Source organism: Sapajus apella, unplaced genomic scaffold (genome assembly GCF_009761245.1).
Source record: "Sapajus apella isolate SASKATOON/1434 unplaced genomic scaffold, GSC_monkey_1.0 scaffold34, whole genome shotgun sequence".
In the NCBI taxonomy this organism is placed as follows: Eukaryota; Metazoa; Chordata; class Mammalia; order Primates; family Cebidae; genus Sapajus; species Sapajus apella.
This window is the reverse complement of record NW_022436974.1, coordinates 8,176,211-8,201,446: the sequence shown is the minus strand read 5'-3', so window position 1 is coordinate 8,201,446 and position 25,236 is coordinate 8,176,211. Positions and strand designations below refer to the sequence as shown.

Sequence of the window (25,236 nt, the reverse complement as noted above, 5' to 3'; positions counted from 1 at the left end):
GGGGAATTTAATTGACATCTGCCATGGAAGCCTCTCAGTGGGTATTCTTTTCCTTTGATTATGAAGATTGCCAGCCCTGACTTCGGACAAGCGGAAAGGCAGAGTTCTGAAAGGCAGGTAGTGTGGAAGAGGACATGCTAGCCCCAGCAACTACCCAACTCCAGCTGCTTTCCTGCTGGCGGCCTTTCTGTGTGAAAGATGGGGAGATCAGCAGATTATCTTTGAGACCCTTGGGTACTCCTCACCTCATTGCTTCACAGCACTGGAAACTGTCCTGGTTCCTCCAACTGCTGTGTGAGGAAAGGGCACAGTGTGTGAGTTTGTGCGTGTGGCTACAGGAGGGGCCTTGAGGGTATCTTATACCCTTCAGGTGCTAGAGCTACACATCAGTTGTACAGACCAACTGCTCTCGCCTTTTGAATTAAGCAGTGCCTTGGGAGCCCTTCTTTAGATACTGACAATTCCTGTCTGAATATTTCGAGAGATCCTTCCCATAACTCTAGATTCAATATTGAGGGAAAGGGCTGTCACTTATCCAAGCAACTCCTTCTCTGCCACACAGGAAATAGAGAAGATATGGACATTGGAGACCTGAAAGGAGGGAGAAGAGAAAGGAGTGTTCTAGCACTTCTTCATCTTTGCATGGGTGAATTTGCAGCTGAGGACTGGGAACACATCATCATCATCAGGTGGTACACTTGGTCCGTAGCTATGAATATTGGAGAGATAAAATAATGGAAAATAAATCCATGCCTGCTCTTAGAGCTTGTCAAATGGAAGTTGGGATGGAGAAACTTACAGGTGAACATGGTGACCAACAACCTGAAAGAATAATGGCCAAGGCTAGTGGTGGTCTCCAGTCCCCAGTCTCACCTGGAGCCCCAAGAGCTCAGGGGATTTTATCAACTTCTAATACTCAGATAGAATAGCATTTTCCAGTATGGCTTTCCAGATCCTTGAAGAATCCTCATGCTTTTCATAAGTTGCTCAGAGAACTCTGTGCATACAGTGGGCTTCTCTTAATACCTATGAGGTAGGTGAGGGCCAAGCATTCCTCAGCCCAGGTAGGAGAAGGCAAGGGCCTGACTTGGGATGTGAAGTGTTAGTGACTGAGGTGGACAGATCCAAAACCCGAAATGACTGATTTTCCAGCTGCATCACCCACTGTGCAAGCTCAGCGTTGCACAGCGTTCCTCAAGCCACGCGGGTGGCATCTAGCTCGTCAGGAGGCCAGGTGCTGCCCATAGCAGAGATGAGCTCTTGTTTTACTCACAGTGGCCTAAGTTTGAGCCATAGGAGGGAAAATCCAATTAACGTTGGAATGAGGGAGGAAGAGAAAGAGTTTTCTCTCCATTCCTTGTATTCCAAAGCTGGCTTCTGAGGAGGGTGTTGAACTCCTCTCCCGTAAAGCTCCCAGCCATAGGGCCTTACCTCCAAGCAACTCACTGCAGCACAACAGCACCAATCCCCACCCCGTCTCCACCTCTGCTCTGAGGCAGCAGATGGTCTAAAAGTCTCAGGTTTTCTCACAATAGCTCCCACAGTAGTGCTTGTAGGATACCAGATGGGGGCCTGGTGGGCACAGTCGTTGCAGAGCAGACAGGAGCACAGAGAGCATGTTCTAATGCCGGCTGCACATCCATCTGAAGATGCTCTGGCCTCTGATACAGGGACTCTGACAACAGGCCATCCTGTCTGCCAGAGTGAGTGTTGTGAGGAAGTAGCCAATACCTGTACTCTGCCATTGGTTATGGGTAAGCATCGCCTTGATGCTGCAGCCAAGCAAAGCAAAGCCCCTGGTTCAAAGCTTCAGTCTTCTCCTTGACTTTAGCATGAATCCTAAAACTGGCATTGTCCCATCCACAGTCCTCAACTCCATGCAGTCAATGTTAACTTCCTGCTGTCCTGTCAGGACGGGCTGCAACAGGACCACACACAATGGGTATAGAGCTGTGCTTGCTCTTTTTGTTGGAGAATGGTTTCCTTTTGAGGTAGGAATGCAGTTGGGTCCAACCTTGGCTAACTAACACTCAACGTCTTGCAGTTCAATCTCCTCAGTTGCGCTTTCTGTAAAGCAAAGACAAATCAGTGAGTTGGAAATGAAGCCACAAAGTGCTTTCTTGGTGAGAACAAGATAAAACATGCCACCTCTGGCCTCAAAACCACGCACAGATTATCACAAGACTCAGGGAGTTACCTTTGAGTTTGTGTCTTCTCTTCCTCTGAAATTTATACGCACACTTATTACAAACCCACATGAGGCTGATTAATACTGCGGCCACAGCAATGAGAAAAGCAAGGAAGACAGCGACAAAGTGCAGGTCTTCATAGAGGATCTCTACGGAGCGGGGGTGAGGGGAAGCAGAAGACAACGTTTCTTAATATCGTGAAATCGGCCTCCCATACACTCACAGTTTGGAGGGGTACCTGGGCCCTGGGGATGTCTTACCAGAGACGTGCAGCACGATGGTGCCTAACTGGCTGCTCCCCAAGCGCTCCGTCACAGTGATGACATAGTAGCCAGAATCCCTCACTCCCACACTGAAGAGCTGGATGGAGCCGTTGTCAAAGGTGCAGACTCTGTCCTTGTGGCTTTGGGAGATGTTGGCCTGAGTCCCTGGTTTCCACTCCACGATCTTCTGCATTCCCCAGTTGGACGAATACGTCCATTCGATGGTGGGCACCCCATGACAGGAGTACTCAACTGAGAGCAGGATGTCTTCTTCGACGGTGGCATTGATGGTGGCCTGTGGAATGTACAGGGACACGCCCTGACCTGCAGGATAATATGCTAGATGTTGGGCACATATACATGGCTTTACACTGAAGATAACTTCATAAGTTGTTAATCTATTTCACAGATATTTATTGCATGCCTGTTATCTGACAGGCACTGTTCTAGGTTCTGGTGCTGAAGTGATAATGCTGAACAAGACACAAGGCTCCCTAGAGCTTGCATTTTATAAAGGAGAAATACAAGGAATAAATAAGCAAATAAGATAATTTTAGGTAATGGCAAGTGCTTTAAAGATAATAAAAGTGACTGGTGGGATCGGAAGTGTTACACAACATCAGAAAGGATGGCCAGAGAAGACCTCGCAGAGGAAATGACGTCTGAACTGTGATCTAAAAGATGAGGATGGGGAGGAGAAGGATGTCTGCGAAGACACAGGGGGACAGCATTTCAGGCAAAGGAAACAAATGCAAAGCCTGTGTGGGAAGAATGAGCATGGAGGTGTTTGAGGAACAGAACAGCAGCTAGCGTGCTGGATGGCAGAGAACAATGGAGGTTAGGAGATGAGGTTGGAGAGCCGGCTGGGAGCCAAGTCATGATGACAGGTACTGAAGGGGGATGGGAAGCCATGGGAGGGCTTAGACAGGGGGGTGATGTTCCCCATTAATCTGACAATGTCTGCTGGAGTAAGGGAGGTGCTATGGTTTAAATATGCCTCCCAAAATTTATGTGTTGGAAACTAATTTATTTATGTAGGTATGTATTATTACTTTTTTTTTGAGATGGAGTCTCACTCCGTCACCTAGGCTGGAGTGCAATGGTGCGATCTCGGCTTATTGCAACCTCCTCCTCCCGGGTTCAAGTGATTCTCCTGTCTCAGCCTCCCGAATAACTGGGATTACAGGTGTATGCCACCACACCTGGCTAATTTTTGTATTTTTAGTAGAGCCGAGATTTTACTGTGTTGGTCAGGCTGGTCATGACCTCCTGGCCTCAAGTGATCCACCCACCTCAGCCTCCCAAAGTGCTGGGATTACAGGCATGAGCAACCGTGCTGGCCATTTATTTGTTTATTTTTATCAGGCAGCTTCCCAAGCTAGAGTAGGCTCAGAGAACCTCCCCATGTGTTGGAAATTTAATCCCCAATGTAACAAACACTGTTGAGAGTGGGGACCTTTAAGAGGTGATTGGACCAGGTACTGTGGCTCATGCCTGCAATCCCAGCACTTTGGGAGGCTGAGGTGGGTGGATCAGTTGAGGTCAGGAGTTTGAGACCAGCCTGGCCAACATGGTGAAACTCTGTCTCCACTAAAATACAAAAATTAGCTGGGTGTGGTGTTGGGCACCTGTAATCCCAGCTACTTGGGAGGCTGAGGCAGGAGAATCACTTGAACCCAGGAGGTGGAGTTTGTAGTGAGCCCAGATCACACCACTGCACTCCAGTGTGGGTGACAGTGAGACTCCATGTCAAAAAAAAAAAAATAGGTGATTAGGTCATGAAGGCACTGTCCTCCTGAATGGATTAATACAATTATCATGGGAGTGCGTTCTTGATAAAAGGATGAGTTCAGCCCCCTTCCCTCTCTCTCTCAAACATGCTCTTGCCCTTCCACCTTCTGCCATGGGATGTTGCAGCAGGAAGGCCTTTGCCAGCTGCTGGCCCTTGATCTTGCACTTCCCAACCTCCAGAACCATGAGCCAAATAGACTTCTGTTCCTTTAGGTTACCCAGTGTCAAGTATTCTGTTGTAGCAGTACAAAACAAGACTAAGACAGAGGCAAGAGTGGAAGCAAGAGGAGCAGTCAGGTGGCTGCCGCAGGAGGTTAGACAAGAGACGATCTGGCTGCCTTGGTGATTAACGTCAAGCAGTCTGATTTAGGATACACATTTGGAAGTAGAGAGGACAGAACATGCAGACCAACTGGATGTGGAGGTAGGTGAAGCAAAGCGGCATCACACAGGGATGTGTATCCTAAATCAGACTGCTCTACAGTGATCTCCAGGCCTTTCTTCCTGCAGTGATTTCTGCTGAGTACATGGATGAATAATAGTGACATTCACTGAGATTATATATATATGTTGTTGTACATGTGCTGAGTAGCTCCCATGCACCAGGCCTGGTGCTACCTGCTTTATCTTAATCATCTCATGAAAGCCTCACACAACCCATGGTTATTCTGTCAAGGATTTACAAATAAGAAACCTCAGGCTCAACAGATATGAAAGGCTTGTCCAGGTTCACTCTGCAGGAATGAGATTCACACAAGGGCTGCTGATTCCAAAGCGCAGACGTTTAACCTATTTGCTCAAGTCAAAGGTCAGTGGCTGCCAGTGAAGGGCACAGGATGTGACAAATGCCCATGCACACTGAAAGGGGAGGTCAGGGCTGGTTGGAGACTAGATAGCAAATACGGTAGGATATGAGCTTGAAGCCCATCCCTTGATTTCCACCTAAACTTCTGGTTTAGCTCTTTCATTCTTTGGATGCCCAGTTTCCCTGGGTTCCCTGTTGGGTGGCTCCAGGTGGCCACACCAGTCACTTTTCCAGGAATTTTTCACTGTCCTTTCCCATCCCATTTGTGTTTCTTTTCTAAGGCCTGGCTAGGTGACAAGATAATCTAGTAAAAGAAAAGTTGAGAAGTCATAATGGTTTTCAAGAGTTATAGCTGCTAAGAAACATAATTTTTTTCTCTGTAAACTTTGTATTTTTAAAAATGTTAAAGAAAAATTAAAAGTCAAGTACAATTAACATCTATATACCTTTTCCTACATTCACCATTCTTAATGACTTCCCACATTTGCTTTCTTTCTCTCTCTCCCCCACCCTCCACACACAAGTACTTATTTAGCAAAATATTTTTAGGCTGGGTGCAGTGGCTCACTCCTGTAATCCCAGCACTTTGGGAGGTAGGAGAATTTCTTGAGTCCCAGAGTGAGCTAGGTATTGTGGCACATGCCTGTAGTCCCAACTACTTGGGAGGCTGAGATGGGAGGATCACTTGATCCCAGGAGGTTGAATCTGCAGTAAGCTGTGATCATGACATTGCACTTGAGCCTGAGAGTGAGATCCTGTCTCAGAAAATAAAAACCTTCTTTAAACTAAAAAAAATTTTTTCCTTTCTTCCTTCTCCTTCCTTCCCTTCTCTCCTCTCTCCTCCTCTTCCTTCACCTCCCTTCCCCCCCTTCCCTCCACTTCCCTCCCTTTCCCCTCTCTATCCCTCCCCTCCCCTCCCTTTCTCTCCCCTCTCCTTTCCTCCTCTCCCCTCCTTCCACTCTCCTCTCTCTTCTTTTTTTCTTTTCTTTTCTTCTTTGAGATGGGGATCTTACTATGTTACCTGGCTGGTCTCCAACTCCCAGCCTCAAGCAACCTTCCTGCCTCAGCCTCCTGAGAAGCTGAGATTACAGGCTTTGGCCACCACTCTTGGCTTAAAAATTTTTTCTTTCGGCCGTGTGTGGTGGCTCATGCCTGTAATCCTAGCACTTTGGCAGTCTAAGACAGGTGAATCACAAGGTCAGGAGTTCGAGACCAGGCTGGCCAACATGGTGAAACCCTGTCTATACTAAAAATACAAAAAAAAGTTAGCTGAGCATGGTGGCACGTGCCTGTAATGCCAGCTACTCAGGAGGCTGAGGCAGGAGAACTGCTTGAACCTAGGAGGTAGAGATTGCAGCGAGCTGAGATTGTGCCACTGCACTCTAGCCCAGGCAACAGAGTGAGACTCCATCTCCAAAAAAAAAAAAAAAAAAAATTTTTTTTAAATTTTACTGAACCATCTTTGTATTTTTGCTGCAAGATGTTGCAGACATCTTGATACTTCACCTAAGAACAAGCCATTCTCCTACATGACCACATTATCTACCCAAGAAATATAACATTGAGATGCAAATATTTTCTGATATATAGTATATATTCAAATTTCTCTAATTTTTCACAAAATTACTTTTCTAACTGCTTTTCAATTTTAATTCATGATCTAATCAAGAATTGCCCACTGCATTTGGTTATCATTATTAATCTCCTTCAGTTTAGTAAAATTTTTCCACTTCTTTTTTGGATTTCATGACGTTAACATTTTATAGAGTTCAGGTCAGTTGTCTTGGAGAATGCACCACAGTCCGATTTGTTCAGAAGAAAGGTAAAAATACTGCAAAGGTGATATTTTAATATTGCATCACTCCAGAAGACAAATATTGTGGGTTTGCCCCATTGCTCGGAAAGCTAAGTTTGATCACTGGAATGATGTCTGACAGGTCTCTCATTGGCAACGGCCTCTTTTCCTTTGTCATTGATAAGCCATCTGTGACACTATGTGATTAACCTGTCATCTAACAGCTGTGCACACACAGATCTTAGCATCCACTAATGAGCTTCACTTATGTTATTTCATAGATAGCTTCAAAATAATTTTCAATGCTATCATTTCTCCAGAATTTATTGGCTGGCATTCCTCTGTGAAGAAAAGCTCTTTCTCTGGGCATCTCTCCCCTTCTTTTTTTTTGAGACGGAATCTTGCTCTGTTGCTTAGACTGGAGCGCAATTACAGGTATTAGTCACTGCGCTCAGCCTCCTCTTCTTTTTTTCTTAGTGTCTCTATAGACTAGTGGATTCTTTTTAACATGAAATACTCCATTATAATCATGATAATTTTTTCTGCTGAGTTATCCTAGATTTGGACAATGGGAGCCTCTTCGGGTCATTTGTGTGTATTTGAAATGTCCTCAGTTGTCTGCGCAAGGTGGCTCATAAAGTGCTGTAATCCCAGCACTTTGGGAGGCCAAGGTGGGAGGATCACTTGTGGCCAGTTCAAGACCAGACTGGCAACATAGTGAGACCTTGTCTCTATTAAAAAATAAGAAAATTTCGCCAGCCATGGTGGCATGCACCTGTCATCCATCATCCCAGCTACTCTGGAGGTTGAGGTGGGAGGGTTACTTGAGCCCAGGAGATCCAGGCTCTAGTGAGCTGTGGTTGCACCACTGCATTCCAGCCTGAGTGGCAGAGTGAGAGACCCTGTCTCAAAAAAAAAAAAAAAAAAAAAAAAAAGAAAGAAAAGAAAGAAAGAAAGGAAGGAAAAGAAAAGAAAAGGAAAGAAAGAAAGAAGGAAGGAAAGAAAGAAAGAAAGAAAGAAAGGAAAGAAAGAAGGAAGGAAGGAAGGAAGAAGAAAGAAAGAAAGAAAAAGAAAAAAGAAAGAAAGAAAGAGAGAAGAAAGGAAAGAAAGAAAGAAAGGAAAGAAAGAAAAAGAAAAAAAGAAAGAAAGAAAGAAAGGAAAGAAAGAAAGAAGAAAGAAAGAAAGGAAAGAAAGAAAGAGAAAGAAAGAAAGAAAAGAAAAGAAAGAAAAGAAAAAAAGAAAAGAAAAGAAAAGAAAAAAAAGAAAAGAAAAGAAAAGAGAAAAGAAAAGAAAAGAAAGAAAAGAAAGAAAAAGAAAATGTCCTTACTGGGTTTTAAACGTTTCTTTGAACCGATTACATTTTTAAAAGGGTCCTCATGTCTTAAAGCCAAAGAATGAGAAATGGGAAATTACAGCACTGGGGACGATTGGTGAGAAGATCAGTTTGAAAAGGTGGTGTTTTTGCATCCTATGCTTATATTTTCGTATTACATGGGGTAGCTACTAGTTCCATTCAAGGGGCACCTTTGGGGACAGAAGCCCAAGACAAAGAATCCTGGTCTGGCATTGTGCACACATAGGGGCTTGATAAAAGAATCACAGACTCTTTAGGGCAGAGGGCAACTTACTGGTCAACCTCCCATCCCGTGTAGGAATTCAAAGAGCTCACCATTCAGTCTCTGCTTGAACTCTTCCTTAAAGTGATAGAGAGCTCTCTAAACACAGAGCAACCTTTTTCCATTTTGAAGAAGCTCAATTTAGAAAGCTCCCTTTTATTTCAACCTGAAATCTGACACCTTTGTAGCAAGGTGGACTGCAGAGGTTCTCTCCCAGTATACCCTTCTGATATGGACTGTTTTCATGACTCTGGATCAGTCCGTCTCACTCAAGCACTCAGTGTGTGATATAGTTATTCTTTAACATAGAACAAAGTGCAGAGTTTAAGACGACTAGAATAAAGAAGAAAACAGGTCAAATTCCAGGCCAGCCCTTAGAGGGCAGGAATTGTGTTTCCTTTGTCCATGTCCCCTGTACCTAGTACAATGCCTGGCACATGGCGGTTAGTCAGTAAACGTTTGCTGAGTAAATGAATAAGTGAATGACCAAATATTTACGGCAACAAGAAACATGAGCCTTTTCCTAATGGGAATGATGATGCTTGGGTGGTTTGAAAAATTAGGTACCTCTGAAACCTAGCATGCATATAGGGAAGAGAACTACATTTAGGACTTTCTGTGCCGGTTACTATGTTATCTACTTTACAATTATTATCTCTTTTATTTTATTTGTATTTTTTATTTTTTTAGACAGTCTCGCTGTTGCCCGAACTGAAGTGCAATGGCTGGATCTTGGCTCACTGCAACCTCTGCTTCCCAGGTTCAAGTGATTCTCCTGCCTCAGCCTCCTGAGTAACTGGGATTACAGGTGCCCGCCACCACACCCGGCTTTTTGTATTTTTACTAGAGGTAAGGTTTCACTATGTTGGCCAGGCCAATCTCAAACTCATGGCCTCATGATCCACCTGCCTTGGCCTCCCAAAGGGCTGGGATTACAGGTGTGAGCCACAGTGCCGGCCGTCTCTTCTATTTTTTACATAGGTGCACCAACATGCCCACATAGCCAGTAAATGGAAGAGGAGGAATTTCAGCACAGCTCTGATTCCAGCCATGGATCTCTACTTTGTTTTTTGTTTTATTTTGTTTTTGAGACAGTCTTGGTCTGTTGCCCAGGCTGGAGTGGAGTGGCATGATCTCAGCTCACTGTAACCTCAGCCTCCTGGATTCAAGCTATTCTTGTGTCTCAGCTACCTGAGTAGCTGGGATTACAGGCGTGTGCCACCATGCCAGGCTAAATTTTTTTTGTATTAATATTTTTAGTAGAGATGGGGTTTGTCATGTTGACCAGGCTGGTCTTGAACTCTTGGCCTCAAGTGATCTGCCTGCCTTGACCTCCCAAAATATTGAGATTACAGGCGTGAGCCACCATGCCTAGCCTGTATCTCTACTTTGTGTCTCTGTCTGTCTATCTGTCTATTTATCTATCTATCATGTATCTATGTTTCCTGATTTCTCTGGCCTTAAATATGAGCAGATGAAATAGTGATCACTGCTGTAAGATTTAGAGAACTATATTTAGAACTAATGACACATCTGTATCATGACCTCTGTGCATTTCATGTACATTCTGTTAAACGTGTTAACAGGTTAGTGTTCCTGGAAGACTACCAGCCCTTTTCATACCCTCATGGAACTTCACTTTGAGCATTTCAGTAACTTCGGCAAACTGAAAAATAAATAAAAATAACAACTCCAAGTTTCTAAGATGCTGATACAGCTGGAAACTGGCTGACTGGTTATTGCTGGTTTTTGTATTTTCTCTTGACCAGAGAAACCTCTTTTTCCTTTTTTTTTTTTTTTTTTTGGTAGGGATGAGATATCGCCGTGTCGCTAGGACTGGTCTTGGACTCCTGGTTTCAAGCTCCCAAAGTGCTGGGATTACAAGAGTGAGCCACTGAGTCCAGCCTAGAAAAGCTTCTTTAAAAAGATTTTTTTCGCCGGTAATCCCAGCACTTTGGAAGGCCAACGCGGGTGGATCATGAGGTCAAGAGATTGAGACCATCCTGGCTAGCTGAGCATTTGGCACGTGCCTATAGTCCCAGCTACTGCGGGGGCTGAGGCGGAAGAATTGCTTGAACCCAGGAGGTGGAGGTTGCAGTGAGCCAAGATTGCGCCACTGTGCTCCAGCCTGGCGACAGAGCAAAACTCCGTCTCAAAAATAAAAAAATTTTTTTTAATTTAATTGACAAAGATTGTATACATTCAAGGCATACAGCCCGATGTTTTGATATATCTCTATGTTGTGTAATGATGATCACAGTTAATTTAATTAACATATCCATCACCACTCACCCTGAATATTCAGTCCCCAGAATCTGTTCATCATGTAACTCGAACTTTAGACTTTTTCAACTACATCTCCCTCTTCCCCACTGGCCCCAGCCTCTGGCAACAACAATTCTAATCTATTTCTATGAGTTCAGTTTTTTTAGATTCCATATATAAGAGATCTTACAGTATTTGTCTTCCTATGTCTGGCTTATTTCATTTAGCAACTTAGCATAATGTCTTTCAGGTTCATTCATGTCACAAATGGCAGGATTTCCTTATTCATATGACTGAATAATATTCATATATGTATTTATGTATTCATCTGTCGATGGACACAGGTAGTTTCCATGTCTTTACTATTGTGAATACGGTACAGTAAACAAGAGGATGCAGATATCTCCTTGATACACTGGTTTCAATTGTTTTTGATATATACCCAGTAGGATTGGTGGATCGTATGCCACCACTTTTTTTTTTTGAGACAGAGTTGCACTCTGTCACCCAGGCTGGAGTGCAGTGGCAAGATCTTGGCTCACTGCAACCTCCACCTCCCAGGTTCAAGTGATTCTCCTGCCTCAGCCTCCCAAGTAGCTGGGATGACAGGTGCCCACCACCACAATCGGATAATATTTATCTTTTTAGTAGAGACAGGGTTTTACCATGTTGTTCAGTCTGGTCTTGAACTCCTGACCTCAGGTGATCCACTTGCCTTGGTCTCTGAAAGTGCTGGGATTACAGGCATGAGTCACCATGCCCAGTGGTACTTCTGTTTTTTTTTTTTTTAGAAATCTCCATATTTCTTTTCATAATAGCTGCATCAATTTTCATTCCCACCAACAGTGTGCAAAGTCTCCCTTTCTCCATAGCTTGACGAACATTTGTCATTTTGTCTCTTTGATAATAGCCAGCTTAACAGGAGTGAGGTGATATCTCCTTGTGGTTTTGATTTGCACTTCCCTGATTATTTCAGCACCTATTTATGTACCTCTTGGCCGTCTGTATTGTTTTCTTTGGAGAAATGACTGTTCAGATCCTTGTGCCCGTTTTTAAGTCATTCGTTTCTTTCTTGTTGTTTGTTTTTTGCTATTGAGTTGTATGACTTCCATGTATATTTTGGACATTAACTCCTTTCCAGGTTTGCAGTTATTTTCCTGAAATTCTATAGACTGCATTTTCATTTTGTTGATTGTTTCCTTTGCTGTACAGGTTTTTAGTTTGATGTTGACCCACTTACTCATTTTTGGTTTTGTTGCTTGTGTTTAGGGTGTCATCCAAAAAGTCATTGAGAAAACCAATATCAAGGAGTTTTTCCCTATTTTTTCTTCTAGGAGTTTTATGTTTCAGGTTTTACACTTAAGTGTTTAATCCATTTCAAGTTAATTTTTGTGAATGATGTAAGATAAGGGTCCAATTTCACTCTTTTGCATGTGGATATTCAGTTTTGCCAACACCCTTTATGAAGAGACTATCTTTTCTTCATTGTGTATTCTTGGCACTTTTGTCAAATATTAGTTGACCTCCTATAAGTGCATTTGTTTCTGAGCTCTCTATTTTGTTCCATTTATCTATGTGCCTGTTTTTATACCAGTGTTATACCATTTCAATTTACTATAGCTTTGAAATTTACTTTGAAATCAGGAGGCATGATGCCTTCAGCTTTGTTCTTTCTCAAGATTGCTTCGGATATTCAGGATCTTTTGTGATTCTATATAAACCGGATTTTTTTTTTTTTTTTGAGACAGGGTCTCCCTCTGTCATGTAGGCTGGAGTGCAGTGGTGCAATCACAGCTCCCTGGAGCCTCGACCCCCTTGGGGTTAAGGTGATCCTCCCACCTCAGCCTTCTAAGTAGCGGGGATTATAGGTGTGTGCCACCACACCTGGGTAACTTTTGTATTTTTTGTAGATACTGGTTTTCACCATGTTGTTGTGCAGGCTGGTCTCAAACTCCTGGGCTCAAGCGATCCATCTGTTTCAGCCTTCCAAAGTGCTAGGATTACAAGCATGAACCATTGTGTCTGGCCTGCTTTTTTGATTTCTGTGAAGAATGCCATTGAAATATTAATACAGATTGCATTGACTCTGCAGATCACTTTGGGTAATAAGGACATTTTAACAATATTAATTCTTCCTATCCATGAACATAGGGTATCTTTCCATTTATTTGTGTCTTCACTTTCCTTCGTCATTGTCTTATGGTTTTCAGCTTATAGATCTCTTGCCTTCTTTGTTAAATTTATTTCCAAATATTTTATTATTTTTGATTATATTATAAATGGGACAGTTTTCTTTTTATTTCTTTTCATTTTTGAGACGGAGTCTTGCTCTGTCACCAGGCTGGAGTGCAGTGGAGCAGTTTCAGCTCACTGCAACCTCTGCCTCCTGGGTTCAAGCGATTCTTCCACCTCAGCCTCCCGAGTAGCTGGGACCACAGGTGTGTGCCATGATGCCTGGCTAATTTTTGTATTTTTTGTAGAGACGGGGTTTCACCATGTTGGCCAGGATGGTCTCGATCTCTTGACTTCATGATCCACCTGCCTCGGCCTCCCAAAGTGCTGGGATTACAGGCGTGAGCCACTGTGCCCGCCCTCCTTTTTTTTTTTTTTAGACATGGTCTCACTTTGTCACCCCACCCAGGCTGGAGTGCATGGTGCAATCTTGGCTCACTGCAGCCTTGACCAGCTGGTCAAAGTCAGAAATAAAAGTGAAATAGAGACTAGAAAAATAATAGAAAAGATGAACAAAACTAAGAGTTGATTTTTTTAAAAAGAAATAAGGGTCAGGCTCAGTGGCTCACGTCTGTAATCCCAGCACTTCGAGAGGCCAGAGTGGGAGAGGATCATCTGAGGCCAGGAGTTCAAGACCAGCCTGGGTATAATTTAGTGAAACTCCATGTCTACAAAAAGCAAAAAATTAGCAGGGTGTGGTAGTGCACACCTGTGGCTCTGGCTACTTGGAGGGTTGAAATAGGTGGATTACCTGAGCTCAGGAGTTCGAGGCTTCCGTGAGCTATGATCATGCCATTGCACTCCAGCCTGGGCAACAGAGCCAGAACCTGTCTCTTAAAAAAATTAAAAATAAATAAAAATTTTAAATAGATAAAATTGACAAATCTTTAGTTTTCTGAACTGATTTTTATTATTTCTTTTCTTCTGCTCTTCTTTTTCTATTAGTTTTCTAATACTTCCTTGAAGTGATTATTTGACATCTTTTTTCTTAACGTCAGCATTTATAGCTATAAACTTTCCACCTAAAATTGTTCTTGCTGTAGCCTATAAATTATGGTATGTTATATTTCCATTTTTATTTGTTTCAAGATTTTTTTCATTTTTGTCTTTGACACATTGGTCATTTAGGAGTGTGTTGTTTAATTTCTATAAATTTGAGAATTTTCCAATTTTATTCCTACTGTTGATTTCTAGTTTCATATTATTGTGGTCAGGAAAGACACTTGACATGATTTAAATCTTCTTGAATTTGTTAAGATTTGAGAAAAATCTCCTTTTAATTAGACTAACTGGACATTTAACTAGGTATTAGGAACAATACCTAACTGTCAATCTATCACATATAATTAGCCATTGCACTCCAGCCTGGGTAACAAGAGCGAAACTCCGTCTCAAAAAAAAAAAAAAAAAAAAAAGTCTTAAGTTCTCCTGATTAAACTACACAATCTTGGCCAGAAAAATCTAAAGTTTAGAAGTTTTGTATCTTCACTTGAATTATTTGTGAAAAGCAAAGGGGAACTCAATTTTTAGGCATTTCCAAGGTAGATGGGGGATCCTTCTCTTGAAGAACAATTCACAGAATAGAAGATTTTTGCAGGACAAAAGTCACTGGAACCTGAACCAAACGCTTTCCCAATTTCCTGGAGATGGTCAGACTCTCTGGTAACTAATCAAAAAGCTGTCAAGAGAAAATAGTAAAAGTACCAGGAAGCTGAAACCACCTACCGAGCAATGGGCTGGATTATAACACTCAGAAGGGTTACTTACTCCTTTTCTTACAAATAAATTACATAGGCTGTGCTTTTCGATGTTTTTTTTAAATGATTATTTAAGAAGGGGGATGTATTTCTTGAAATCACAACAAAGGTCAATACTGTTGAGATGACAATTACATCTATTGAAATTGCAAGAGTATCGGCTGATCATAGGACAGAGATCTTGCCAACATAGTCTGCATTTAAGGAGTTACAGAGCTACGTCTTAATTAGGATAACTCATTTTCACCTCATTTATCTGGAAAGTAATGTATTCAGCGAATGTGATTGTCAGATGCAGCTGAGAACTAGGAACTAAGCATCACTGTCATCCTTATCAAACCATTAATTAAGCAGCTAGCATATAGGACTCCTGAAGGTTCAGGAATCCTAATTCAGAAACCTGTTACGGTGGGGTGGGTGAGTGACGAGTGACATTACAAAAGGATCATTTCAAGTGGCAGGGAAGTGTAGTGGAGAAACATAATGTGGGCAGGACACACACAGGTTCAACCGGGGGACTTCCTCACTGGGAGATCTGGAGAAAGTCCTTAACTATGAGAGCCTGAGCTTTCCCGTGAGGACGAGGGTTGATGACACATTTAAGGCTCAGCAACAGGCCAGGCACTGACCAAGGACACAGCACTTTGTGTTTGTCCAGGAGCCGCAGCCCCCATCACTCACCCTTCTCTGATCAGGTCTCTGTCACCTGCCTCAGGGTGACTGACCAACTACCCCAGTTTGTCCAGGACTGAGGGATTTCCCAGGATGTGGCAGTTTCAGGGCTAAAATCAGGACAGTCATGGGCAAACCAACAGAGTTGATCACCCGCGGTGGCTTATGCCTGTAATCCCAGCACTTTGGGAGGCTGAGGCAGGTGGATCACCTGAGGTCAGGAGTTTGAGACCAGCCTGGCCAACATGGTGAAACCCCGTCTCTACTAAAAATACAAAAAGTTAGCCAGGCATGGTGGCAGGCACTTGTAATCCCAGTTACTCGGGAGGCTGAGGCATGAGAATCTCCTGAACCCGGGGGGCGGAGGTTGCAGTAAGCAGAGATCACACCTTGCACTCTAGCCTGGGTGGCAGAGTGAGACTCTGTCTCAAAACAAACAAACAAAACAAAACAAAAAATTGTGGGAAAGGGAAGAAGCCCAATCTCAGCTGAGAATAGTAAGATAACTCGGGGAGGAAGGAGGGGTCCGAGGCTCCTCGGGTTTGGGACTCAATAAAAAAAAAGTTTAATCAAAGTTTGGGACTTGGCAATTAAGAAGTGCAGGGTGGCCATGGGGTAAGGAAGCTGACAGAGTGTGGGGCAGGGTGAGGGCGGGGCAGAGGCAGAACAGGACCCAGAAGATGTTCAAATAGAGCCATGACATGATCTGAACTGGGACTCTGGAAGGACAGCCTGGCAGAATTCATGATCTTACCATTTACATACATCACATGCATGCCCCTGGGCCCCCAATAGGTCCTTGTTTTTTGGGAGAACCTAAGGCTGGAGCCTAAACATCCCCTGGCCACCCTGTGCCAGCCTCTGAGAGAAGCGGTATTAAGTGGGCATGCACAGGGCAGGTCTGCCCAAGACCATGAGATCTTTGTGGACAGAATTCTTGTCCTATTCATCTCAGAACCCCCAGTGCCCAGGACAGGGCCTGACACTATAGATGCTCAAAATATACTTGCATGGATGAACAAATGCTGACATGCCTGCGCTGCCTGTCAAACTGTTGCCAACCGGGAGAGAGCAGGAAGGGAGTATCTGCGCTGACCTGAGGGTTACTGGATCTAGCTGGAGAAGGTGCTGGAGGGACCCCTTACCCAGCTCCAAGTCTTCTGAGAGTCAAACAGCTAGCAGGAGAAACAGCACAGGTTTGTTGTTTGGTTGGTTCTCTTTTTTTTTTTTTTTTTTTTTGAGATAAGGTCTCACTGCTAAGGCTGGAGTGTAATGGGTGTGATCTTGGCTCACTGCAACCTCTGCTTCCTGGGCTTAAGCTATTCTCCAGCCTCAGCTCCTGAGTAGCTGGGACTACAGAAAAGAACCACCATACCTGGCTATTAATTTTAATTTTTATTTTTTGTAGAGATGGGGTTTTGCCATGTTGCCCAACCTGGTCTTGAAACAGTGCTGATGGCTGCCCTGGGCACACAGTTCACAAGTGCCCACACCTCCTGTGACCTCAGGTGGTAATTCCCCTTCTCAGTGCCTGATTGCTCCGAAACCAAAGCTCAGCTCATCTTGGAGGGGGCTCCTCATGATCTTGCTGTATAATGGCCTTGGAAAGTCATCCAGATGTCAGCCAAACTCAACGTAAACAGATGCGGATTTAGGTAGATCCCACCAGGCTGTTCCCTTTCATCAGGTTTCAGAATTTGTACCCAAACCAGGAAAATTATTCGAAAATAGCAACAGTCACCATTTCTGTTAGTTAATACCTGTTACATATCAGCTGTTACACACCATTATCACAGCCCAGTGAAGCCAAGGCTGGGAAAGTTGACTGACCTGGCCATTACCAGACTGGCAAAGATGAAGAAGTTTGATAACATTATGTTGTCAGGGGTGCGTGGAAGTTATACTCAAACACGACTGTGGTGATTGTAAATGGGTGGAACCTGCTTGGAGGGCATATGCTGCAATCTGTAAAAATATTTAAACAGCACATACCTTTTGACCCAGAAATTCCACTTCTAATAATTTATCCTACAGATAAGATGGTCATATAGAGGCAGAGACACATATGTCAGTGTTGTCATGAAGCAGAGTACAGTCAATTGTAGCAGGAAGACTGGAGATGCACCTGTGTGTTCACTGATAAGGAACCAGTTAAATAAAATATCGGTATTCATGCTTTGGGATATTACAAAAATGTTCAAAAGAATGAGGCGAATCTATATGTGTTGACATTAGATCTCGAAAATAATGAAACAAGTACAGGGCAGAACAGTGTGTAGAGAATGATTCCACTTGAATAAAGTAATTATATGAGTATATACACACACTCACACCTACACAGATACACTGTTATCTATATAAATGCATAGCACATCTCTGCGTTACTCTAAAAATCAGGAGCTGTGGTTGTCTTTGGGGAGCAGAATGAGTGTCTGGAATGGGGAAAGGTTTTGCATTTCACTCTATGCCCTTTTGAACAATAGTAATATTTTAGCAAGCTTGTGAATTACTTTAAAAATAAATACACTGTGACTGTAGTTTGAGACCAGCCTAGGCAACATGGTGAAACCCCATCTTTGCAAAAAATACAAAAATTCACTGAGCATGGTGGTGTGCACCTGTGGTCCCAGCTACTTGGGCGGCTGAGGGTGGGAGGATATCTTCAGCCCAGGAGGCAGAGATTGGAGTAAGCCATGGTTGCACCACTGCATTCCATTCCGGGTGACACAGTGAGACCCTGCCTCAAAAATAAAATTACATACGTGGCTTGCTTGTGAGCCTTGCATTATATTTTGGAAAATGTTGGTATAAACTATCATTTCTTCAACCTCTTGCCAGAAAAACAAAGCTTGTTCCCTTGAGGTTGGTCCATGCTCTTCCACCCCTCAACAATGTGAGCTCTCTGTCCCCAGCCCTTTCTCTTCATTCTTTAAACCTGTTGGCTTCTTTTACTACAAGTTACAGCATGATCCTGTGTACCTCCAGCATACCCATGGACAGCCCATCCAGCGATCTCATCTACAGGAACATCCTCCCTCCGGTCAACCTCAGCCTCCAGTAAAGCAGCCTGCTTTGACCACACCCTCTCTCCTTCTTGTTTATGGTTCAATTCCTCTTCTTGGCCTCACCAGTCCTTACACTCCAACTCCCTCTACTTTTCCCAATCCATCCTCCTCACTTCCCTCCCTGCGCAGCCTCGGTTCCATCGCCCATCAGGATCTAACGACTCCTGTCAATCCTTTCAACACCAGTACTTTCTGCCTTTTCATCATACCTACCTGGCAAGGCCCTAGCCCTGGGACTAACAATGTTCTACACTCTCTCTGCCCATACGTGTGTAGCCAGCACTACAGGAGAATGTCCCCTGGCAGACACTCTTCAGCACAACAAAGCACACTGTTTCCAAACTCAGCAGGGCCCCCATCATGCCAGACAATCTTACTGTTTTTTTTTGTTTTTTTTAACATAAATCCACACTTCCTTTTCCCACAGTTATTATACAGGATCCTTCCCCTTCCTGGGACGCTGCTGACACTCCCTCCTGCTTTGGTGGTTTGTAGCTCTGGCCCACCACACTCACTAGCTATTCTTCCCTCCTCTCTGGTTGCTGCTTCTCAGTGTCTTTTGAGGACTCATCCTCTTTGCTATGGTTTGAATGTCTGTCCCCACAAAGCTCATGTTGAAACTGAATCCCCTGGCCATGTGCGGTGGCTCATGCCTGTAATCCCAGCACTTTGGGAGGCTGGGGCAGATGGATTGCTTGAGGCCAGGAATTCTAGACCAACTTGGCCAACATGACAAAACCCCAGCTCTACAAAAAACAAAAATTAGCCAGATGTGATGATGTGTACCTGTAGTCCCAGCTAATTGGAAGGCTGAGGCAGGAGAGCTGGCTGAAGCCAGGAGGCAGAGAATGCAGTGAGCCAAGATCGCACCACTGCATGACAGAGCAAGACTGTCTTAAAAATAAATTTAAAAATCAAAGTTAAATAAGAAATTTAATCCCCAGTATAGTGGTGTTAAGAGATGGGGCCTTTAAGAGGTGATTGGGTCATGAAGGCTCTTCCCTCGTGAATAAATTAACCCATTCATGGATTAATAGATGAGTGAGTTAATAGATTCATGGATTATCATGAGAGTGAGTCTGTTATAAAAGCCAGTTTAGCTCACAGTGAGCCTCCTCACCACATGATGCCCTCTATAGAGAGGTCTCACCAGCGAAAAGGTCCTCGCCAGATATAGCCCTCAATCTTGGATTTCCCAGCCTCTAGAACTGTAAGAAATAAATTCTTATGGTCAGGTGCAGTGGCTCGTGCTTGTAATCGTAGCACTTTTGAAGGGCAAGGCAGGAAGACTGCTTGAGGCCAGGAGTTCAAGACCAGCCTGGGCAGCAAAACAAGACCACATCTCTTCAAAAAAAAATTTTTTTTAAAGCCAGGTTGGTGGTGTGCACCTGTAGTCACAGCTGCTCAGGAGGCTGAGGGGGGAAGGTCACTTGAGTCCAAGAGTTTCAGGCTGCAGTGAACTATGATTGCATCACTGCTCTGAGGTCTGGACAACAGAATAAGACCCTATCTCTAAAAAAATTTAAAAAGAAACTCTTTATAAACGATCCAGTCTGTAATAGTTAGTTATAGCAACCAAAAATAGACTAAGATACTTTGATCTGCCATTAAATCACAGAATTCCTCGAGCTTGGCCCTAGGCCCTCTCCTTTATTCTTTATTCTCTCCCTAGGTAATCTCAAATATGCATGCAGCTCTGAGTCCAGTTACTTCCAAATTCACATCACCAACACACACTGCACCTCTGAGTATCAGACTCATTAATCCAACTGTCTGCTTTACATCTGCACTTGGCAGTTGACAGGCACTGCAAAATGTACATCTTCAAAGACAAATTAAATGCACACAGAATTGAGTCTCCAGTCATGACCATCTGGAAAGATATGGAAGAACCTGGTAATACCTATTGGCCCCAGGAGGTAAGGAGGAGGAACTGGGTGGCTGGAGGACAAGATGGGGAGGCTTTTATGGATACAAATTCTGAATTTTGGACTGTGTGTAAATACTACCTATTCAAACATAAGCAAAAGCAGAAAGAAGAAAATTAATTTAAAAATAAAACAATAAATGTATAATCTTGTTTCCCAAATTTGGTGATCTGGTATCCCCAACCTCGGTGAAAGGCTCTCGTAGCCAGTCAGCTCCATGGGACACCATCCTGACACCTTCCTCACCCATTACATCCCATCTGTCACAGGGTCCTGTCAATTTTACCTCCGACATGTAACTTGAATCTGATTTGTGTGCTCTTTCTTCCACCATCACCCCAGTCCAAGCCACCAACTCATGAATGGTGACAATGGTCTCTCAATGTGCCTCACTATGCCTGCTTACTCCCTGCTAACTTACTGTCTACACAGCAAGTCCTGAGTGATACTTTCAAAACTTCATTGTATTTTGTCACTCTCCTGTTTAAAACTTGTCTGGCTGTCCATTGCTCTAGAAATGAAGTTAAACCCCTTCAAAGGCTTGACTGGCCAGGTGTCATTTGGCTCCTGCCCATCACTCAGGCCTCAGCATCCACAGCACGTCCACATACCCTGGGGTCCAGGCACGCTGCCCTTTCTTCAGCCTCTTGCAGGCATCTCATTCTCTCCCATTGCAGGGACTTAGCAAATGCTGCTCCCTCTGCCTGCTCCCACCCTTGTTTTCCTGTTAACCTTTACTCATCCTTCAGATTTCGATCATCGCCTCTTCTGGGAAGCCTGTCCCAACCCCAGGCTAGGTCAGGTTTCCTGTATGTTTTCACAGCACCTTTCCAACATAGTAACTACCACAGTTTGTACGTATACACTTGTATGGATATTTCACATCTGTTCTCCCTTTAGACTGTAAGTTCCATGAGGGCAGGAGCTGCCAATTTGGTTCCCTGCTGCAGTCCCAGAATGCTGCTGAATACCTGTAACATGGATGGGAATTTATGCGCAGTGACTCCCCTTATAGGGTTGTACGTCTGATCTGGGGATGTGGCCTACAGAACCTAGGGCTATGCCAAGCTGAGCACAGGATCAGGACTTTGGACCCCACAGCCAATTCTTATGTGACCATTGGGACCCAATTTGCTTCCTTCTTTCTGTCTGGAAAAAAAAGAAAAAATATATATATACACACACACAGAAACACATACATACACACATATATATACACACACATATATGTGTATATATATGTATACGTATCTCTCTCTCTCTCTCTCTATATATATATATATATATATATATTTTTTTTTTTTTTTTGAGACTAAGTCTTGCTGTGTCACCCAGGCTGGAGTTCAGTGGCATGATCTCAGCTCACTGCAACCTCTGCCTTCCAGCTTCAAACGATTCCCCTACCTCAGCCTCTTGAGTAGCTAGGATTACAGGTGTGTGCCACCGTGCCTGGTAATTTTTGTATTTTTAGTGGAGATGGGGTTTCGTCATGTTGGCCAGGCTAGTCTCGAACTGACCTTTGGTGATTTCCCCACCTTGGCCTCCCAAAGTGCTGGGATTACAGGTGTGAACCACCTTGCCTGGTCTGCAATATATTTTTGATTCTCCTGTCTAAACTTCCTTGTATTACACACATGCATGTACGTGCACCCATGCTTCTACATATGCCCTCACGCACATAGAGCCCAGTTTCTGAGTTCCTGGCAAATGGGGCCATATAGGGAAGAAATCCCAGGAAAAGTACCAGGGAAGCAAGGGCATCAGAGTGACTTGGCCAAGCAGAAGTGGGTTCCAATATTGATCTGCCCTTTGTTCGTAACATGACTTTGGCCAAATTAGCTCAAAGTCACTGACTCTCTATTCCTCATGTGTAAAACGAGGATGACCATAGACATCTCACAGATCGGATATGTTAGAATGAAAGTGAATGCAATATGCCAGATGCCTAGCACAGTGCCCTCACCCTGCCAGTGAATGGTAGGCATGGGTATACCAGGGCTATATGCCAACCACACCAAGAAGAATCTCAAGACTAATCAGAAGATAATTCATGGTGTGCCTCAGGCTGTTGCAAACACCCCATAAAAAAAGAAAGTTTTAAAACAAAGAAAACGCGCAAATTGCTTCTCTGACCCTTAAGAGGAAACTTAGTCAACTGCGTGGCACAACTGATTCAAAACAACGAGGCTGAGGGACCTGCCAGGGGGTGCAAAGGGTGGCAGAGGAGGTGGGGGCATGTACAGGGAAAGCCAGAAAAGACTCCTCCCAACCCCTGCCCATGAGAGCACATACTCTGGAGCCAAAAGACTCAGGTTCTGTCTGGGCTGCACACGCTATAGCTGGGCAACTCTGCACAAACCACTTCCCCTTTCCTAGCCACTTTGTGGCATGCCTGTCAATTATTCAATTTAAAAAACAAAGCTGGGCACGGTGGCTTATGCATGTAATCCCAGAACTTTGGGAGGCCAAGGTGGGTGGATCACTTGAGGCCAGGAGTTCGAGATCAGCCTGGCTAATGTGGTAAAACTCTGTCTCTACTAAAAATACAAACAACCAGGCGTGGTAGTGGGTGCCTGTAGACATAGCTACTTGGGAAGCCGAGGCAGGAGAATTGCTTGAGCTTGGGAGGTGGAGACTGCAGTGAGCCAAGATAGCACCACTGCACTCCAGCCTGGGTGACAGAGCCAGATTCCATCTTAAAAAACAAACAAAAAAAACCAGGTTGAGCATGGTGGCTCACACCTGTAATCCCAGAATTTTGGGAGGTAGGTGGATCACTTGAGCTCAGGAGTTTAAGAACAGTCTGGCCAACATGGTGAAAAGTAGTCTCTCAAAAAAAAAAAAAACAACAACCAGGTGTGGTGGTGTAGGCTGTGGTCCCAGCTACTGGGGAAGCTAAGACGGGAGGATAACTTGGGCCTGGGAGGTCAAGGCTACAGTGAGCTGAGATTGTACCACTGCACTCCAGCCTGGGCAACAGAGCGAGACCCTGTCTCAAAGCAAGACCCTTTCAGACCCTGAAAATCAATAAGCAAACAAAACCAAATAGGTAAGAAAGCTTGACAGCCAGGAGAAATTCCAGGGGCACAAGCCCTGATTCCAGACCAAGAGAATTCAGTCTCCTTCCATTCAACAGGCATTTGGGGAAGGGTGGAGTCGGGACCAGCATTTAAGGAGCTCCAGCTTTTGGGCCCATCCAGCTCCAGTCTGGAGTCCCTAATGAGTGAATTCGGCTGCCCAGCCAGCGGTGCCAGGCTCTTCTTACAGCCATAGCCCCTGCAGAAAAGGCCTTGTGAACCCACCTGTGGTGATTGGCCCAAGGTTGATACCTGATGTGAACTGGGCCAATTAGATTCTCTGTCCCGAGACTGTGGACTTGGGATGTGGGGCCTCTTAGGCCCTATGGTGGCCCCAAGAGAGGGGCTGCTACCCGAAGGCCACAGTAAGTGGAGAAAACTGGTGCTGGCAAGAGGCTGCGGGGCAGCAGGAGAGGCTGGGCTCCCATTGGCCAGGGACTGCTAGGGACAGCAGCTGCTGCCATGGACCCAGATGGCTTCTGGGGTCCTGGTTCCAGGTCTAGGACCAGGCCTGACACCTCTGTCCTTGGCAGATACCCCTACTTCCCTCTGAATACACTTTCCCTTGTCTCCTGTTCCTTACAAGTTACTTGGCCTCCCAGAATCTGTTTCTTCTTGTGTAAAGTGGGAATTGCAGCGCCTGCTTTGCATGGTTGTGAAAACTCAGGGTGTGACATGCAGTAAGCACTCTCTATGAGGCGCATTAAAAATAAGTATTATCATAGTCCATCAGTGCCAGCTTGAGGAGGTGAGGCAGTGGCGTGGTCAGGCCTGCTAGGGCATGGGTGGGAGCACAGGCTACAGGTAAGGAAGGAATCTAGGTGGTGCTTGGTTCCATCGAGACCTGCACTCTACCCAAAGCCCTCGCCCTTTTTGCCTGTTATGGTTTGAATTGTGTGTCCCCTAAAGGATATATTGGCATCCTAACCAGAACCCAGAACGTGACTTTATTTGGAGATAGGGTTGTTACAGAGGTAATCAAGTTAAAATGAGGTCATTATGGTGAGCCCTACCCTTCTGAAAAGGGGACATTTGGATATAGAGATGTACATGCACATGAAGAGAATGCTGTGTGAAGATGAAGGCAGAGATCAAAGGATGCATCTACAAGCCAGGGCATGCCAGATTGCCAGCAAACCACCCGAAGCCGGAGTGGCATGGAACAGCCCCCCTTACCGGCCTCAGGACCAACCAGCCCTGCTCATACTTTGATCCCAGACCTCTAGCCTTTCGAACTTGGAGACAATGAATTTCTGCTGTTTAAATCGCCCCAGCTGTGTCATTTGTTATGGTACCCGGGCAAATGCCCTTCTGTGGCTTTTGTTTCTAGAAATAGTTGTCCTCAGTTTTCTGATTGGAAAGGACTGAATCAGCCAATCTGTTGTTTTCTAAACTTGATTGAGCATTAGATCATCTGGGGAAGGTTTTACAACACTCTCCTGTGTCAATGAACTCAGCATCTGAGGGTGGGACCAAGGCTTCTGTGTTTTTTTTAAAACTTCCCATGTGTTTCCAGCGTGCATCAAGATTGATAACCACTGAGCTAATCCACACTGAGGTGTTAGCAGCTGAAGACCATTTATTAGAATTCCTTCACAGTGGGCACTTTAGCAAAGCCTGAAGCCAAAGAACTGTGTGAAAGAGGAATGTTTGAGATACTAGTGACAGCTCTTTGAGGAAGATAGTTGGGGGAAGTGGACTATTTCTGGCATTATTCAAATTTTTCTGTGTCTGGCTGGTCCTACTTCTAGGGATACTTTGAGGGCTTAGAAGGAAGAACA

At 44.3% G+C, this 25,236-nt stretch overlaps 1 protein-coding gene across 1 annotated transcript in view; it reads right to left on the bottom strand.

Annotated features, from left to right (window-relative positions):
- Positions 1-326: 326 nt before the first annotated feature.
- VSTM5 (V-set and transmembrane domain containing 5) overlaps positions 327-25,236 on the bottom strand; it is a 35,125-nt gene continuing 10,215 nt past the window's right edge. The window contains exons 2-4 of the mRNA XM_032295760.1: positions 2,450-2,776; positions 2,198-2,338; positions 327-2,067 (exon numbers count right to left, since the gene is read on the bottom strand). Coding sequence (XP_032151651.1) covers positions 2,024-2,067; positions 2,198-2,338; positions 2,450-2,776 — 512 coding nt within the window. The 3' untranslated portion in view covers positions 327-2,023. The remainder of the gene's footprint in view (positions 2,068-2,197; positions 2,339-2,449; positions 2,777-25,236) is intronic.